Genomic DNA, 19154 nt, shown 5'->3' with positions numbered 1-19154 from the left:
ACAAAAAGCAGATCTCATTTTCAGCCAGATTTCAGCCATTTTCGAGGCTAGCTGGTGAAAGGACGTACTGTCGGAGAGCTCCTGAAAGATTTGTGATTTTTGTTGATTTATTAATATTTTGTTAGATTTAATTGTGTAATTTTAGTATATTATTGTAGTTTTATTAGTGTAGTTAATGTACTAAAGTGTTTTATAACATAATCTATGTCGGGAAGTCGCCGCTAGAGGGATTCGTGGTGTGTAGTGTTCGTGAAAGCTCCAGATAAGATAAGCATTATTTTCAGTTATCGCTGATAAATTTACTTTAATATTGCATAGTTTTGCTTGCCTTGCGTATCTTAGTGCGTCTGTTTGTGTGTTTTTGGTGTTTATAATATAAAATTTTATAAAATACGTTACTAGTAGGTATGGCGCCAGTACGAAGGAAAATGGCGGCCAGTAATGATGGTTCGCCATCTTCTTTCAAGAACAGTAATGTAAAGGAGATGATTCAGTGTATTATATGCGAAATGTACGCTTTGTGGAGTGCAGTCAGAGTGTGGTTAGATGATAATAAAGGAGTGAATGTGTGTAGAAAATGTAGGGAGAATGAGGAATTGAAGTGTATTTCGGATTGTGAGTGTGATATTTTTGTCAAACTTCAGAATGAAGAAAATAGGGATATGACAAGAAATGGCGAGGTTGTACCAGAGAATTGTGAGAGTGTGAATGTAGAAAGTGTGAATGATAGTATTAATGGTTTATAGAGAATAAAAAAGATGAAATAGATGCAATGAGTGAGATCGCATCGCTGAATGGTGTGATACAAAGGGCAAAACAGCAGCTAGAGCGAATGAGCAGAAGTCGACTGAATGAACCAACCATTATAAAAAAAGGATGACAGGAAAAATAGGCGTATGAGTGTGAACATGAACAAAATGAAGGATAGAGTGCTGTATGGAGACTCGTTAGTATGAGGTGTGTTAGTAGAGGATTTGACAAAATCGTACCAACCAGGTGCGACCATAAAGGATGTAACTGAGTCTATTAAAGAGCAAAAGGAAAGGGTGAAAGAAATGATTGTTGTGGCAGGTACGAATGATTTGAAAGGAGATAAAATGGAAATGATAGAAGACCTGAATGAATTGTTGGAAGTAGCAAAAGAAAAGAGTGAGAGAGTTAGAATGATTAGTCTTTTGCCACGGTATGACAGTGAAATGTTTAAAAGGAGGGACATAATTGTGAATGACTTTATGCATGGGTTATGTATGACGAGTGGTGCGGAATTTGTGGATGTGTGGAGTGAGTTCAATAGGCAAAAGGATCTATATAAGATGGATGGCTTGCATTTGAATGGTTAGGGTGTAAGGAGACTTGAGAAAGTGTTGCTGAATGTAACGGATGTGCAAATTCAGGGAAACTAGATTTATTAAGGGGTGGGTAGATATACAGTCCTTAGGGAGGCAGTCGAATGTATGAATGAATATAATATGCCCGAGCAAATAAGGACAACAAATCAGAGTGGGATAGTTAATATAAGGCATCAAGGTAGGGTTGGGGCTATTGGGGGTCTTAAATTCATGTACACTAATGCTAGGAGTATTAGGAACAAGAAGGAAGAGTTTTTGGCCATGGTTGGCACTTCCAGACCACAGGTTATTGGTATTAGTGAATCATGGCTGATTGTAGATGATATAGCGAGTGGAATTGAATGTGATGGGTATAGTGTGTTCAGGAATGACAGTTAGAATAAAATCGGGGAAGGAGTATTGTTGATGATGGCTGATGAGCTACAGCCAAGGAGAATAGAAGTTAAATTGCAGGATAGAGAAAAGAGCACATTTGAGGCCATTTGGTGTGAGATTGTGGCTAGCAGAACTAAATATACAATTGGGTGCTGCTATAGACCAGGTGATGGAAAAGATGGTGGTGACAGTATGCACAAACTAATAGAAGAAATGAGTGGAAGGAGGGTAATTATTATGGGAGATTTCAACTATGGTCGCATTGATTGGAGTGAGGAGAGGACAGAGGACACACGGGAGGAAGGAAGTGGATTTTATGCGGTTATTAAGGGATAACTATCTACAACAGCATGTAATGGAAAATACTAGGGGTCAGAGAGTGCTTGACCTAGTAATTACATCTGAGGATTTGGCTGTAACAAATATGACCACATTGCCACCAATTGGTGAAAGTTATCATAGGGTCTTGACTTGGGAGGTGGCTAAAGGTGTGGAATTTTCAATTAAGACAGGGTACATGTGGAATTATCGGGCTGGAAAATATGACAAGCTTAGGAGTTTGATTGGTTCAGTGCCATGGCATGTACAACCGCAAGGACTAGAAGTCGATAGTGCATGGGAGGTAGTTAAGATGCGTTTGCATGAAGCAATGGCTGACTGTATACCTAGAGTCTGAATAATAAATCAAGTAGGAGTTAAATGGATGAATAACACCATTAAGCTTGAGCTGCAAAAAAAGAAACAACTATGGAGGGAATTTAAGGAGAAAGGTAACCGGCAGGCACATGAATGGTATAAAGCGCAGGCCAGAAGGGAAATGAGTGTGGTAAGAAAAGCAAAAAAGGATTACGAAAGAACATTGGCCATGCAGGCTAAAGAGAAATCTAAACAGTTCTTTTAGATATGTAGCAAGTAAAAGGAAAAATGTACATGGCAGAATGATTTTAAAGAATGCCGATGGTAGGGAGGTAACTGAATCAGTTGATATAGTTGAGTTACTGAGTGAGCACTTTGCAAGTATATATCATCCAGGTGGTGACATTGCAGAAACGAACCAGTAGATTATATGGGAATTGTAGTGAATGAAGTGGAGGTGAGTAGTCTATTGCATAACCTCAATGTCAATACATCCATGGGATTGGATGGTATACCAGCTCATGTTGTACGAGAAGCAGCTAAAGAATTGTCAGTACCCTTGACCATTTTGTTTAATTTGAATCTCGGGTCTGAGTTAGTCCCGAGGGGGTGGAAAGAGGGGAAAATAGTTCCACTGCATAAAGGTGGTTCCAAAACTACTGTTGCAAATTACTGACCAATCAACATATCAGGAATCAATGTCAAGTTCTTAGAGAAATTAGTCAAGAAAAGAATACAGGATTGGATAGATGAAAATGGGATATTTTATGGGAGACAACATGGTTTTATGAAGGGTAGATCATGCCTCAGTGATGGCTGAACTGCTAGGTGTAATGGGTTTACAGTGATACTACTGGACCTTGCCAAGGCCTTTGACAGGATACCACAAGGAACCCTAATCAGTAAACTGGAGCAGATGGGTATAAATATAGGGTTGGTGAGATGGATAGGAGGGAGGTTGAAGGAGAGATACCAGAGAGTGGTTTATGCAGGAGTGGAGTCTAAAAGACGGCTTGTGACTAGTGGTGTGCCGCAGGGCTCTGTTCTTGAACCACTGCTTTTCAATTTGTTCATCAATGACATAGAAAAGGATTTGATAGGAAGTGTTCACTTGTTTGCTGATGATGCAAAGTTGGGTAGAGCAATTGTGAGTGCACAGGATGTCAAAATTTTACAGGATGATTTGGATAGTTTGGAGGACTGGGCTAGGAAAAATGGATGTCAATTTAATGTGGCAAAGTGTAAGGTGAAAAGAATAGTAGCAGTATATCGCATTGGTGGAACTGTACTCCAGGAGATTGATGAGGCCAGGGATTTGGGAGTGTTGGTGGATAGGGAATTGAAGTTTAGGGGGAACATTGCAAAAGTGACTAAATCAGCTCATCAAATCACTTGGCTTCTGAAAAATAACTTATCATGCAGAGACAAAGAAGTTGTTGTTCCTCTGTATCGAGTCTTGATAAGACCCCATCTCGACTACTGTGCCCAGTTATGGGCACCAGGGTTTCTTCGTGATGGGGAGGAATTGGAGAGGATCCAGAGACGAGTGACCAAGATGATAGAAGGTCTGTGGAATGAACCGTATGAGAATAGGTTGAAGATTTGTGGGTTGCAGAGATTGGACGATAGGCAAAAGAGGGGTGATATGATTGGGACATTCAAATTACTGAAGGGTTTCTATAAGATTGATCCAGAAGATATTTTTGAAAATATGACTTGTGGTGGGAGGACTAGGGGCCATGCATGGAAGCTGGGCAAGAGCATGGTTGACAAGGGTGTTAGAGCTAGGTTTTTTACTTGGAGAGTGGTGAATGATTGGAATACGCTTCCAGAGTCTGTTGTGGGTGCTACGACCGTGAATGAGTTCAAGGCAAGGTATAATAGATACTGTGTCAATGTCGAATAGTTGTTCTGGACATGATGTTAGGGCCTCCCTCGATGAGTCTGTCGACTCCTTGGAGTTGCCTGGAACAATAATAATAATAATAATCTGTTAAGTTCAATGACCTAACATGACTAAGTAAACTTGGTATCATCTAAACATAAAGAATTCTATAACAGAACAGTTAATTCTACCATTACAGTCTGCAATGCTTGCCAGTGAGAATGTTTTCTATTTTGCAAGAGAAACAGACTAAGTTCCCATGATCTCTCTTCATAAGACCAGCAAATTCAGTTTAAGCTGAGAAACTCTTATAACTCATACATACAAATGAGTGATTTCTTTTTTTTTTTTAATTTTCTCTTCCTAACTGAATTAAACATATTTCTTCATAAAATATTACAGAATCTAATCTATAGCATATCAAGTAGGAATGAGGTTTCAGTTAAAAATAAATAAAATTTTATTAAATTGTCTAAACTATAGACTATAGTAAAGATTTAGAAGGAATGTAACAAGTACTTGAACAAACTGCCAGCAAAATTAAAAGACTACTGTCAACAAGGAAAACACTGTCAATGATAAATATATTATTATTAATACCAGATCTCCATGGAGTCAAGATACATTACGGGAGGCAAATAATGTTAGCACAAAGCCCATCAAGCAATGCTTTAAACTCATTCAATGTATTTACATTCCCCACAATGGTAAAGCATTCCACTGACCAACCACTCTCTATGCAACGACCCTACTCCTTATGTCCCCTGCTCACACCTTCCTTACATAACTTCTAGGTATGTCCCCTTGTTTTACTCTCACCCCTCATGAAAGATTTCTTCCACATTAAGCTGGTAACAATTCTTTACCAACTTAAACATCCCAATCATATCTCCTCTCTTCCTCCTATTCTCAAGGCTTTACAAACTTCATTCCCTCAATCTGTCCTCATATCCCACATCCCAAATATCAGTTACAACTTTAGTGTTCTCTGCACCCTTTCTCACATATTTTCGTCACCATAAAAACCAGGGACCAAATCTGTGCCCAATAATCCATACAAGGCTTGATCAAGGCCTTATACAATGGAACCAGAACCTCTTTATTTCTACAAGTTAAGATCCTCCACATCATTGCCATAATCTGATGTGATGTCAGATTATTGCAATGATACAATGGAACCTCTTGTGCAATGGATCCTCTGAATTTCAGATCATTGTCTACCACCACTCCAAGGTCTCTTATCTCCTCAACTTCCTTCAAAATTTCCCTGTCAAGTGTATACTTTGCATTTGTTTGTTTGCCTTATCAAATTTCAGAACCTTACACTTGGCAACATTGAATTAACAGTTCCATGCTGTTGTCATATAATTTATTCAAGTCCTTCTTTAAGGCCACAATGTCTGCTTGATTCCTCAAAACTTTCCCCAGTTTTTCATCATGTGCTAGCAGTTATATATCACCAGTTAAACCTATCCCAATATCATTAATATACAAATTAAATAATGATGGTCCCAAAATTGATGCTTGCAGTACACTGCTAATAACTTTTCTCTTTTGAAATAGTGTCCCTCCCATACACAACTTGCTGATATCTATTTGATGATAGCCATTCATCTATCCAACCCACTAGTCTTTCATCCAATCCCATCTGATAGAAAAACAAAAATAAGCACTGCATATAAATGTGGAAAGCAATTTAAAAATAAAGGTTCAATGTTAAATAGGTTGAACAGTTAAAAAATGGCAATTATCAATTTTAAGGCTATTTATATTATTGTTCTTCAAAGAGTGAGTTTAGTTGATAATTACATAAAAGTAGGAAAAGAACATTTTACTTGATGGTTCTCCACATTTAGCCTCTATTGTTTTTTTCTTAAGCTATATCAGCAATTAAAACATTTACTACAGTTAATGTTTTAAAACATTAACCATATGAGAAAGGGAGGGGGAGAGAGAGAGAGAGAGAAAATGCTATTTTACCTTATATATACTACTTAATGCATTCTTAAAAGAAGAAGGATTTTTATGTGCTCCAAGTAGATCACAAATGACTAATGTCCTTCCTTGTACAGGTTTCAAGTTATACTGAGTGGCAATTTCTACTATTTCATCAACAGCCTGTTTGTACTTCTGAAGCAATGATGAATCAAAATTATTTGCTCTAGAAAGAAATGAACCACACATATTATAAAGAAAAAAATCAGTATTACAATCATTATTATTACACAGGCATCCCCATGACTAAAAAATTGATTGCAGGAGGCACAAACTATCTATTCACATCTATGTATTATATATATATATATATATCTCCATGAACTCACTTACTCACTGACAAAGCACACAACAGCCTTTGGCAATCTAATTCCACTTAGGTGGAAGATAAATTTTATTGCCTAGTGTGAGACCACCATCCTGATTACTGGAGGTCCAAAAGGCTTAAAAAATATCAATTTTTGCTCTCTAGAGTAGGATTTCTAAACTATGTAAAAATCAATAAAAATACAAAAAAAATTTATATATTTAAAAAACCTTGGCTCACTGTATTGATGCACTATAGGCTTGTGACCTTTCTTGTGTGGAAGTAGCATAAACACTCAACCACTATTCTCCAAGTGAAAAATATATTCCTGGCACCTGTGTAACTCATTCATTTAATAGATTTCTAGTGAATGACCCCTATAATCCTTCCCTCTAGTACTAAAATTTCAACTGAACTGATCCTATAAACCCTTTTAGTAACATATTTTATTATTATATGGGCATCACCATGAAGTCTGAAGACTCATCGCAGAACATCCAATCTATCCACACAATCTGTCATACCTCTCCTTTAACCTATTAACAGACAAAGCACTTGCAACTGACTCTGGCAAGCCATTCCACTCATTCACAACTCTCTAAGCAAAAAATCTAGTCCCTCACACCCCTACTAACCACACTTTCATTGAACTTCCAGGGATGACCACTTGTTCTGGTCCCTATGATCAAGTGCGGAAACATTTACCGTGCATCAATCCTATAAAATCCTTTAAGCAGCTGAAATGTTTCTATCATATCCCCTCTTTTTCTCCTAACAACCAACTTCTACAATCCACACATCTAAAATCTATCCTCATAGGGAACATTCCAAAATCCACTCACCATCTTGGTCACTTGCCTCTGAATATTCTCCACCATTTCCTCATCCCTAAGAAACCCAAGGAAACAGACTTGAGTACAGTAATCCAGATGTAGGCATATCAAGGCCTCATAAAGAGGAATAACAACTTACTTTAATCTACTTGTTAATGATTTCTTCAATAGTCAAACAATCTTATGTGCTACCTTAGCAACTTTAGTGATATGTCCTCTAAACTTGAACTCTCTGGTTATCACCACCTCTAAATCTCTGGCTTCATAAATTTCCTGGAGTACAGTGCCATCAATGTGACACGGGGCCTGTAATCTATTTATCCCAAGATGCATAACTTTACATTTCTAGACATTTAACCAACACCCATTAACTATTGCCTATTGACAGCCTATTTAAATCATCCTGCAACTCTCCACATCATCTTGATCAATTAGTCTACCTAATTTCACATCAGAAAACAACTGAATATTTCTTTTCAAGTTATTTCCTATATCATTTATGTACAAATTAAACAGCAATGGTCCAGCACCGAACCTCGTGGCACACTAGTCACTTGTTTTTGCCTCAATTCTGCCCCACCATATACCACTTTTTGATATCTGTCCAGCAGCCATCCTTTTATCCTCTCTAGTCCCCATTTGTTCTAATTTGCATAACAGCATTTCATGTGGTATTCTGTAAAATGTCTTTGCAAAATCCACCAAAATTCTCATGTAGCCATTTCCTTTATCCAACTCAGCTGTTATTCTATTATAAAAAGTTATTAAATTATAAGGCACGAATGACCCTGCACAAAGCAATGTTGACCTTTATACAATATCATATTTTTATCTATTCCATTCTAATTCTCTTTTATAGCAACTTTTCTAGTACTTTTACCACCACACCTGAAATATTAATTGTGGTGGTAAAAGTATAGAAGAATTGGTATAAAAGAGAATTAGAATGGAACAGATAAAAATATGATACTGTATAAAGATCAATCATCTTAGTGAGGTTATTGCTTTAACCTATGTTACAGACACTAATCTGGGAATGCAGGTGGATGAAATGGAGATTCTTAGGATATTACAGAATCTGAATGTCAGTACAGCTCTGGGATTAGATGGGAATCAGCTATGATTTTGAAAGAATGGGCAAGGGAACTGGCAATGCCTCTAACTAGGCTCTTTAAGTCTCAGCTCTGATACAGTTCCAAGGTAGTTCCAAAGAGGGCAAAATAATTCCCTCGCATAACGGAAATTATTTTGCCCTCTTTGGAACTGTATCAGAGCTGAGACTTAACCTCCCAACAGGCTGGTGTGGATGAAATATTCAACACTCCCTAGCTTTTTTCATGGATCAAAACTTCGTCGGATTCTACCTTTTATCATGCCATTACCTTCCTCCGCCGTTAATCTCGTTACGGCTATTCTATAGCCATTAGTGGATTAACTGTTGCTGAGTGACCTTTGTGTTCCTTCCCCCTGTCTTTACGTCTATTGTGTTGCTTAGAATTTCATTTACTGTCCTAAGTTATTTGACCTTTCTTGCCTCTAAAATGATTTATTGTGTCTCTTCCCAAAAATTGAAACGAATTTCACATATGCGAAAAAAATCAATCCTGAAATGACTACTGATCGGCTTTTGCAATGAATCTATTTAGTGATAGTAAATTTGGTGTATTTTATTCTACAAATCAGTGCACCGGAAGAGTTGCACTGATTGTTCTTTCACTTTACGTATAATAATTGAATAATTTTTTTTTCGAATTTTCAAATTTTCAAATGTTTGCTTTGAAAATATTATGTCAAATATTTATATTTTTAAATAATATTTATTGAAATAAATATGTCCTTTTTCTTTCGTTTCTAGCAAAATAGCATTATATGGATCATCACATTTCAGATTTAGAAACGATTTTTTGTTATTCATAAAGACAAAATAAAAAAAAAATGTTAAAATGCTAAATTGCATTACGCGGTTTCCGATCGTATCCTTTTGGTATCAAAAATTTATATCCAATGATATTTTAGCAGTGATTCTTCGCCTTCGTCATTTATTTATTTATTTGTATTATGCATATTACGATAATATCTAGTGCATAACCTCGTAGATATGTTGAAAATATAATGTGAAAAATATCATAAACAGAATGATTGAACAATTTTGCTCATTTTGAAGATTTTCTAATGCCCCCCCCCCCCTCCTTATTCTCTCCTGGAACTGAATTGCATAACTACTCTAAATTTCTATACAGGTTTGAAAGCTTTTCTAGACAGCATTCAAAATCAATTACTTCATTTTACCATTTTGACAAAAGATATAAGGCAATCAGATTGTATTGTGAAGCTTCTAATTCTGTTATATTTATTTGCAATCTAAAACCAGCTGTTCTACTGTCCGCTGAAATTATGTGAAATTTTAGAAATAATATGCTATATTTTCACCATACAAAATTGTTTATATGCATACCACACAAAAGAAATTTCTTCTTCTAAATATTACTTCTTCTGCTGCTGGAAGCTATTTCTGAAATAATCTACGTCTTATAAATACTTGGTAATATCCTCTTAGCTGGAGGAAAAGTTGAAGGCTTATTACTCTCAGTGCTATTGAGAAGAAAGGGGAGAACACTAAAGTGCCCCAGGCTGTAGTGCAGAATATGTCAAGAATGTCTTGCTTCCTTTTCGATTGTTGATTACCTATATCCTAACAGAAATACTGATATTTCGTTTACATGCTTATACATTATTTATGCCAAAATTGCTTAATTTATAATGATCAGTTTCACTTTTATTATCAAAAATTAGATATCTTGAAAAAGAGGATTTGAATTATTTTCAAAGAAAAGGTGCATATGCGTTTCATAATCTTCTTTTTTTTTGGGGGGGGGGTATAGACCTAATCAATCTACGGATATTTCAGATAATTTATTTCATAAATCGTTCGCAAGACAGCTTTTACAAACGTAAATCACTTGGGGAACATACCCATTCATTTTAGTGTAAAATAGTAGCAAAGGTTCAGTTACTTTAGATATCTAATCTAGAAGAAAATGTTATGTCTGCTGAGATTAGAATCTTACGTGAATAATTTTTCTAACAAGATTTCTCTATTCGTTATAATGTAATCAATTTCCAGATTTTTTTCCCTCCTCCAGACTTCATGTTATATGCAGTGATTTCTTCTTTGTACTACAAGAAAAAAAATCAGATAACAGGAGAAAAATATGTAGTATTTTCTTTTCCACTGGCTGAATTTACAATGTTCTTTCTTTGTGTTTTGAAGAGAAAGTGCAAATGACTTTTTTCTTACTATTTTTGCCATTATAACATCTCATATAATTATAAGAGTGACATTTTACTGTTTTTCTCCCACACGAGAAACAGAAATAAGGTAGTAATAATATTGTTGATTCTGCCAAACTTCATTGTAGCAGAAATTTTTATTACAAAACTTTGAAATATATATATATATATCTCCGAAACAAGAAATTTGGAACCCATATCACATCAATGTTGAGTGTTGGCAAGGTGAAAATGTTCCCATTATTATTTATATATTTCATTTATTAACTAGGGGGCTATGCCCAACCCCCCGTGTTCCGGTATGGTAGACCAGTTCTCCTTCGATTGTGATAACTCCAAAGGGGGTTCCGCCCCTGAATTCTGATGACTCGAATTTTGAAGACTCAACACTCAGGGTAACCCCTGAGTTTCAAAACGTTTCGATAAACATGACATAAAAAGGCTTATCATTTTATATATATATATATATATATATATATATATCGGGTAGATTTTATTTCGTTATTTTTTATCGTTTTGATGAAATACTTTACCTGGAATACTCTTTCCAGTTTCTCTGTGTCATAAAAAGAACTTAAAAATTAGCCTTCAAGATGAAAAAGAAACAGTGCATTCGGGTATCCCTCTATCAATATTTGTAGTCCTGAAAAGGACTGTTTTGATGGCCTTGAAAACAAACATTTTTTATTTCATACTGTTCAGAATTTAAAATTCTTGAACAGCGTGGAACACCTTGAAGCAAGGGTAAACACACAAAGCAGTTTTACACTCAGGGCACCAGATTTTTGTTTCCTTTCTGATATTTTTTTTATTACATACATAATATTTGCGTGCAGGTTTTTTTTTTTATTAGCCGTTGGCGGTAGATTTTCAGGATAACGGTTGGAGTTAGCAGCGTTCACCCTCAGATGTCTGGCAGGATTTCCTGTTTTTCTGCTTGCTGAAGAAGGCGCATGTGCATGCAGCAATGCTTTTGCAATTTCTATTCTGTATTCTAGATATGTTGGTAGACAAACATTTTTTCTTGTACAGGAGGAAACTGTTCCAAATAACAAAATCCAAACATTTCAAAATTCAAATAACATGTCCAAACACTTTTTTGTAATATATTTTTTATGCTATTTCCTCATTACAGAGTAGAATGATAGCTGCTGATCGCACCTGTCGACTCAACCCATAGTGTCGTTGTATGCACACACAGCAATGGGTTTTTCTTTCTTCAAACCATGCTTCTCCATGGATTCCGTTGATGGATTGTGCAGGGAAGATAGCAGAAAAACATCTTTTTTGGCTTTCCACGTAGTGCAAAGACTTTCCCTCGCTGATAAGTTCGGATTTCCCTCTTCGATAGCTTTCCTGAAGCCAGATCTGGAGGAATATCTCGCCTTTTTGCATTTACAGTACCATAACTATCCGTACCATGCTGTAAAAGCAAATCACCAAGTTCAGGACACATATATAGTAATTATCCATTATAATGCAGTAACCTTTCCACAGTAAAGGGTCTAGTAACTGCATTACTGCACGCATCGACAAGGGGAGATCCGAATATATATCGTGCTCGATTACAGTTTGCTTTCCCGTATAAGGTTTGAAATCCCAAAGATATCCACTTTCCGATTCGCAAAGCATAAAAAATTTTACTCCATACTTCGCTTTCTTTTTGGGAATATACTGCTTACATTTCAGTCCACCTTTGAATGGCATAAGGCTTTCATCTATACTCAAGTCTCTCTCAGGAATGTAGAGTGATCTACATTTTTGACGGATTTTCATCAGAAAATCATAAATTTTGTTGAGGACTGGGCAAGGATGTGTTGCCTGATCGTATTCCTCATTATTCTGAAAATGCAAATACTTTATGATGAGACTGAATTGTTTTTCAGTCATAACATCACGAAACATTGGCGTGTTCAGAATCCAGTCTGTAGACCAATACATTTCGAGAGCGGGCTTTCGAAATGTATTTCGAAACTTCGGGTTTTCCACTTTCTTTATTCTGATATTGCATTTGAAGGATGACAGTGATTTTAAATATTAATTTCACCTATATCCGAATATCACATAATTTCCTGATTTATAATAATCAGGAAATATGTATATTGTCTGATTTATAATTTGCTAATTTATAATAATCACCACATAGTTCCAGTATCGAATAATTAAAGTTATGTGGAACAATTACTAGAGAAAAATAACGAATTAAATAAAAACTGTACCTATGTTTCATAACAGTTTTCGGGTGTGTGATAGTAATGCAACGGGGGGGGGGGGGGGGGGGGGTTTAAACTATCGGAGGCAAAAAAAGTTCAATTCTATTGTAAAAATATGGAATGAAATTTCACATTTGATATACATATTTTGAATGATAAAAATAAGCAAATGTATCGCTTACTTTAAAAATTGGAGAATAAAATATCTGAATTATGCAGAAATATAAATTAAAATCATAACTGTTAATTTCATTTTGTAATGACCAATTATACAAGGAAACCAAGAAAGTGAAAGTACAGATTACTATACAACATGAAGAAAAAATTTAGTAATATGATTAAAGAATTTCATGTTATTCTCTATAAAGCAAAGTTGCTCAAGCGTGTCCTAAAGGAAATCTGTTAAGTATTATTCGATTTCGATGGTTTTGTACAAAAATAAAATTAATATAATCTGGAACATCGGCAGCCAGTTTTCTTTTCTTTTTTTAAAAGAATATTTCAAATAATTATCGTGAATTAATTTCTTCGAGAACAAAGAAAAATCTTTTGTCTAGTAAGCGATTAGAAAAAAATCAGCGCAAAAAAATAAAAAATTAAAGTGGTTCTCCAAGGTAATTATGCAAGACCTTTATTTTGTCCAGAAATTAAAATTGTATTGTACAATAAAAAGAGAAAACAAAAATATAAATAATTTCTCTATTTTTAGTCTATCATATATAACTAAAACCCAGCTCACCAGCATGGAACAAGAAAGTCCGTTTCTTGTTATAGGCAACTGAGAGGCAGCTACGAACTGGAGATAATCCGATTAACCGTTCTCTTCAGCGTGAGGGTTTATCACACCTTCTAATGGACATGACAGTCAAATTGCACTTCTTATCCAGGTTCTTTAAACAGATGGGCTGAATCATATCCAGATTTAGTTGGATGTCTATAGACGTCCTAGCCGGTAGGAAGGTTAAAGAGCCTAGTCAGAAGCATTGCCAGTTCCCTTGCACATTCTTTCAAAATCCTAGCTGATATCCCATCTAATCCCAGAGCTGTACTGACATTCAGATTCTGTAATATCCTAAGAATCTCCAATTCATCCACCTGGATTCCCAGATTAGTGTCTGTAACATAGGTTAAAGCAATAACCTCACTAAGATGACTTACTCTTACAAAGTGGTTGCTCAGTAACTTTACTATTTTTTCTGCTTCTGCCTCCTAGTGACCATCATCACTCATTCAGTTAATCTTCCATAGTCATTCTTCCTCTTACTTGTCGCATAACAAAAGAACTCTTTTGGGATTTCCGTTAGCCTGCTCAGCTAGATTTTTCTCACAATCTGATTTTGCTTCCTTGCCATGCTGTTACCTTTCCTGAGCTTAGCTGGTCAACTTTTTCTTTATACACCCTCCACAGCATTTTCTTCTTCTGCAGCTTGTGCTTAATGATATTATTTATCCATCTAACTCCTACTTGATTAAACTCCTTACCCTAGGTATACCTTTATCCAAGTGTAAGCAAACAAAATTTGAATGTGATATTTCTCCATGCTTAGGCTAGCTACTTGTATATATAGAAGCTAATGACTTCATATTAATTTCCTTAGTATCCAATAATGCAGAGCATAATTCGTTTCAGACTTCCATAGTGCAATGCATTATGGAAGGGGCCGCTACCCTGACTGGTCCTGACCTTTATTGACATCTCATTAGTGGGGTCAGGCTCAGAAGATCCCAAGGTTGAATTAATGCAGAAATCTTATATTTCCTATACATAATTTGTAAAACAGTGTATCACCTTATCATTAAAATACCTGAATTAAATAACTGTAGATTGTTTTTTTTAACTTGTTTATTCCTTTCTCCAAGCAAGCACACAAAGTTTTGTATGTGAATTACATTCTACTTTGGTATCTTCCTGGGTCTCGCTCCCACCAGTGAGATCTCAATAAAAGTCTAAACTAGTCTGGGTAGTCACATTCCATGATGCATTGCATTATGCATGTCTGATAGCTAGTGTGCTTTGCCTTATAGGATACTAAGGCAAATGATGAAGTCATCAGCCTCTATACAAAAGTTGTCTAGTCATGAATATACTTAACACACAAACTGTTTGCTTACACTTGGGTAAAAGGTTAAACAAGAATATAATTTCCTGGCTAGTAATATTTTGTAACAAAGTAAAAAAAAAAAAAAAAAACCCGTTCTAAAACTGTTTCTGACCAGAGGATTTTAATAATAAGTTGATACACCTTTTTAATACTTATATATGGGAAATATAACTCTGTCTGAAATGAGTTACTCTGGATAAGAGGTTAGGAATGATGATGAGTTTGGATTCAAGATGGCAGAAGATAAATACTGGCATGATGGTTGTTGTTGCCAAGAATATTTTTGATTTTAGTGGTGATTAGCGAGTTTTAGATTTTGTGAATCTTCTTTGATAGCAGAATACAAGGTAAGACTTTGACTTTTGATGCAATTTTCCAGCCCTTGCCCATTTTCTTTGCCATTATAAATATTTCTAAGGTAAGCATATTTGAATACTTTTAAACATGAACATTTTAAGTCCCGACGACTTTGTCCAATCTCTGGATAAGAAGCTGGTGCTTGACCTCCTCAAAAAAATGTTGAAGAAATTTGAGGTAGAGTGGCCAGGGTTTCTAAACCTATATTCAGCGACAGATGACTCCACAGAAGGGACAACTCAACACCAGGGGAAGAAGGCAAGATGAACCTGATAATCTCTGCTCCCACACCAAAAGACAATACTGAAACTCACGCTCGAAAAAAGCGAAAAACAGCAAAGACTCAGATAAACGAGGGGATGGAAGAAGATGCCCCTCAACACTGACCTCCCCACAAATTGGACGACTTTGTCCAATCTCTGGATAAGAAGTTGGCGCTCAACCTCCTCAAAAAAATGTTGAAGAAATTTGAGGTAGAGTGGCCAGGGTTTCTAAACCTATATTCAACGACAGATGACTCCACAGAAGGGGACAACTCAACACCAGGGGAAGAAGGCAAGATGAACCTGATAATCTCTGCTCCCACACCAAAAGACAATACTGAAACTCGCGCTCGAAAAAAGCAAAAAACAGCAGAGACTCAGATAAACGAGGGGATGGAAGAAGATGCCCCCCCCAACACTGACCTCCCACACCTAACAATGAAAAAGTTCCTCCAATTGTACTACGGAAAAAAGAGCGATGGACCTCACGCCTATTATGCAAAACCACCAAATTGCCTATTCATGGGCAAAAAACGTAGACGACGGAGTTAAAATCCAGCCTGCCACAGAAGGCAACTACAGACACCTCACAAAAACCATGGATGAGTTATATATTAAATATCATACTTACTCACTGAAGTCGGAGAAAAACCTAAAAGTTGTACTCAGGGGAGTAACAGAAAACATCTGCATAGATGAAATAACTGAAGACCTCAGCCTCCACGATCTCCCACCTGTCAAAGTCAGCAGAATGTTACAGGCCAACAAGAGTCCAATGCCTCTAGTACTCGTAGAGATACCCAACACACACACACACACACACACACACACACACACACGCGCGCGCGCGCGCGCGCGCGAACATATACAACATAACAACGATCTGTGGTCTGAAAATCACAACTGAACCACTAAGGAAAAGAGCCTTGTCGGGCCAATGCCACGTCAGAAGTACGGATACGCACAGAAACTCTGCAGAGCAGACCTACAAATGCCTCAAATGTGGGCAAAACCACCCCACAGCTACCTGCTCAAAATCCCGGACCTCACCAGCCAAATGCATGAACTGCGGGGGCACCCACCTGACAAACTACAGAGGCTGCTGTCACTACACTAAGAATAAAACAGACAACAAAAGGAAACAGATCTCTCAACCCTGCCCACAGGCACCAGAGTCAATAGCTCCCCAGTTGCCTGACAACCAACAAAAGACAACAAAATACCAGCTCTCACAAATGGAAAATACCAGCAGTTTGGAAAGTCACCGTCAAAGCAGGACATACGCCGAAGTAGCCTGCTCATCCAAAGATATCCAGCAGGACCAAATTCTTCCAAACATGACAACAGTCATCACAGCCTCATTGGTAAACATGCTTCAAGACTTCAGTAAGTCAAACCTTTCACCAAACTCCACAAAAAGATTTCTAAAAGAAACTCAAACCATCTTATCAATGCTTGTTAATGAACAAAACTAATTACTCCTAGACTCACTACGGATTGCTGCTTGGAACGCCAATGGCCTAAAAAACAAGACATGGAGCTTCAAGAATTCTCTCACAGATACAACCCTGACATCATCCTAATTAATGAAACTCATCTAAGACCTGCAGATAATCCAAAACTGAGCGTCTACACACTATATAGAAATGACTGACTGGACTACAGAGGCGGTGGTGCAGCCATATTCATCAGGAACTGCATCAGGCACAATGGAATACTCACCCCCCCCCCAACCTCCAACTTAGAACTCACCGGTGTTGAAGTCCACACAAACTCAACTGGAAGACTTAAAATCTACGTAGCCTACAACTCCCCCACTAAGACCCTGCTATTTTCTGACTTGGATGCTGTACTAGACATAAATGAATTCATCATCATCGCTGGAGACTTAAACTACAAACATCCCTCCTGGAACAGCAGAACCACAAATAAAAATGGCTGTATCCTCTTCAGCTACACAGGATTAAACAACGCTGTCGTAACAGGACCCACCGAACCAACCCACCACAGCCCAACTGGCACAGCCGACATCCTAAACATCGCCATCCTACACTACATCAAATACCAGCACAGCATTCAAGCACTGAACAAATTATCATCAGACCACAACCCAAACCTACTTTGCTTAGGGAACAAAGACCAGTCACCCCACCCCCAAACATCCACTGTCTGGGAGAAACTTAGGAAAGTGCTACCAGAACACATTGGTCCGGTTCCACACAAGGAAGAAATAGACATGGCAATAAAGAACCTCACCAATCAAATCAATAAAGCCATAACAGCAGCCACAGTATCCAAGATTACCCACAAACAAAACCGTCTCCCGGAAGAAATCATGGACTTAATAAGGGAAAAAAACAGACAAAGAAAAAGATATCACAACACTCGTGCTCCCCAGGACAAAACAGCCCTCAATAGATTAAGCAAATCTGTCCGAGAAGCTCTCCAGAACCACAGGAATCAACAATGGGACAATAAGCTCACTTCCATCTCCACAGCAGATCATTCCATATGGAAATTCCTAAACAACCTCAGGAACAAGCGCAAATCCCTCTCCCCTCTGCAAGCAGAACAGCACTTTGCATACACAGATGCTGACCAAGCTGATGCCATAGCAAGAAACCTAGAGAAACAATGCAGTCCTGCATATGAGAGCCTAAACATCAGCCATGTATACAAGATCCATCGTAAAGTCAGGTTCACAGTAAATCATCCTGATGAAATCCAAGCCCTATAATGCCTACCTCACCTACTGAAATAATTGGCGTCATCAACCATATCAAGATCAAAAAAGCTCCAGGTCCTGACAGCATCACTAACAAAGTCATCAAGGCACCACCATGCAAAGCCATAGCACATCTGGCAAACATCATAAACTCCATCCTCAAATGGCAGCACTTTCCCCCAGTCATGGAAAATAGCTGACATCATCTCAATTCACAAGCCAGGCAAAGACCCACACCTACCTGAAAATTACTGTCCCATCAGCCTGCTATCCAATTTAGAGAAAATAGCAGAGAAAAACCAAGATCATGTCAACCAACTAAATATCATTCCACAAGAACAATTTGGCTTCTGTCAAAATCACAGCACCATCCAAAAGATCCATAGACTGGTAGAATACATCACCACAGGATTTAATTGGAATCAGCACACCGGAGCCGTCTTCCTAGACATCTCAAATGCCTTCGATAAGATCTGGCACCAAGGCCTCCTCTACAAACTTATCATCACTAACCTTCCACTAAACATTACACACCTGATCAAATCATACCTCTCAAACAGGAGGATGCAAGTCAAAATCAATGAAACAGTCTCAACCCAATGGAAAATCCTCGCTGGAGTTCCTCAAGGATCACTGCTAGCCCCGATCCTGTTCAACATCTATATGCAGACATCCCTCAAAATCCTCTCACATCCACCATCACCCTTTATGCAGATGACACGGCTATACTAGTCAGATCCCACCAACCACATCTCGTAACCAAAAAACTACAAGACACCATCCTGAATCTAGAAAAATGGTTTACAGACTGGTGACTACAATT

General features: G+C 37.4%; 1 protein-coding gene across 1 annotated transcript in view; it reads right to left on the bottom strand.

Annotated features, from left to right (window-relative positions):
• LOC150100219 (telomerase protein component 1-like) overlaps window positions 1-19154 on the bottom strand; it is a 1179105-nt gene that overhangs the window by 915167 nt on the left and 244784 nt on the right. The window contains exon 13 of the mRNA XM_090402391.1: window positions 6226-6406. Coding sequence (XP_090258517.1) covers window positions 6226-6406 — 181 coding nt within the window. The remainder of the gene's footprint in view (window positions 1-6225; window positions 6407-19154) is intronic.

The sequence above is a fragment of the Typopeltis vanoorti genome, chromosome 13 (assembly GCF_054136105.1).
Source record: "Typopeltis vanoorti isolate ZY-2024b chromosome 13, IOZ_Tvanoo_1.0, whole genome shotgun sequence".
NCBI lineage: Eukaryota > Metazoa > Arthropoda > Arachnida > Uropygi > Thelyphonidae > Typopeltis > Typopeltis vanoorti.
Note: the sequence above shows the minus strand (reverse complement) of the source record. Positions and strands in the feature narration are given on the sequence as shown.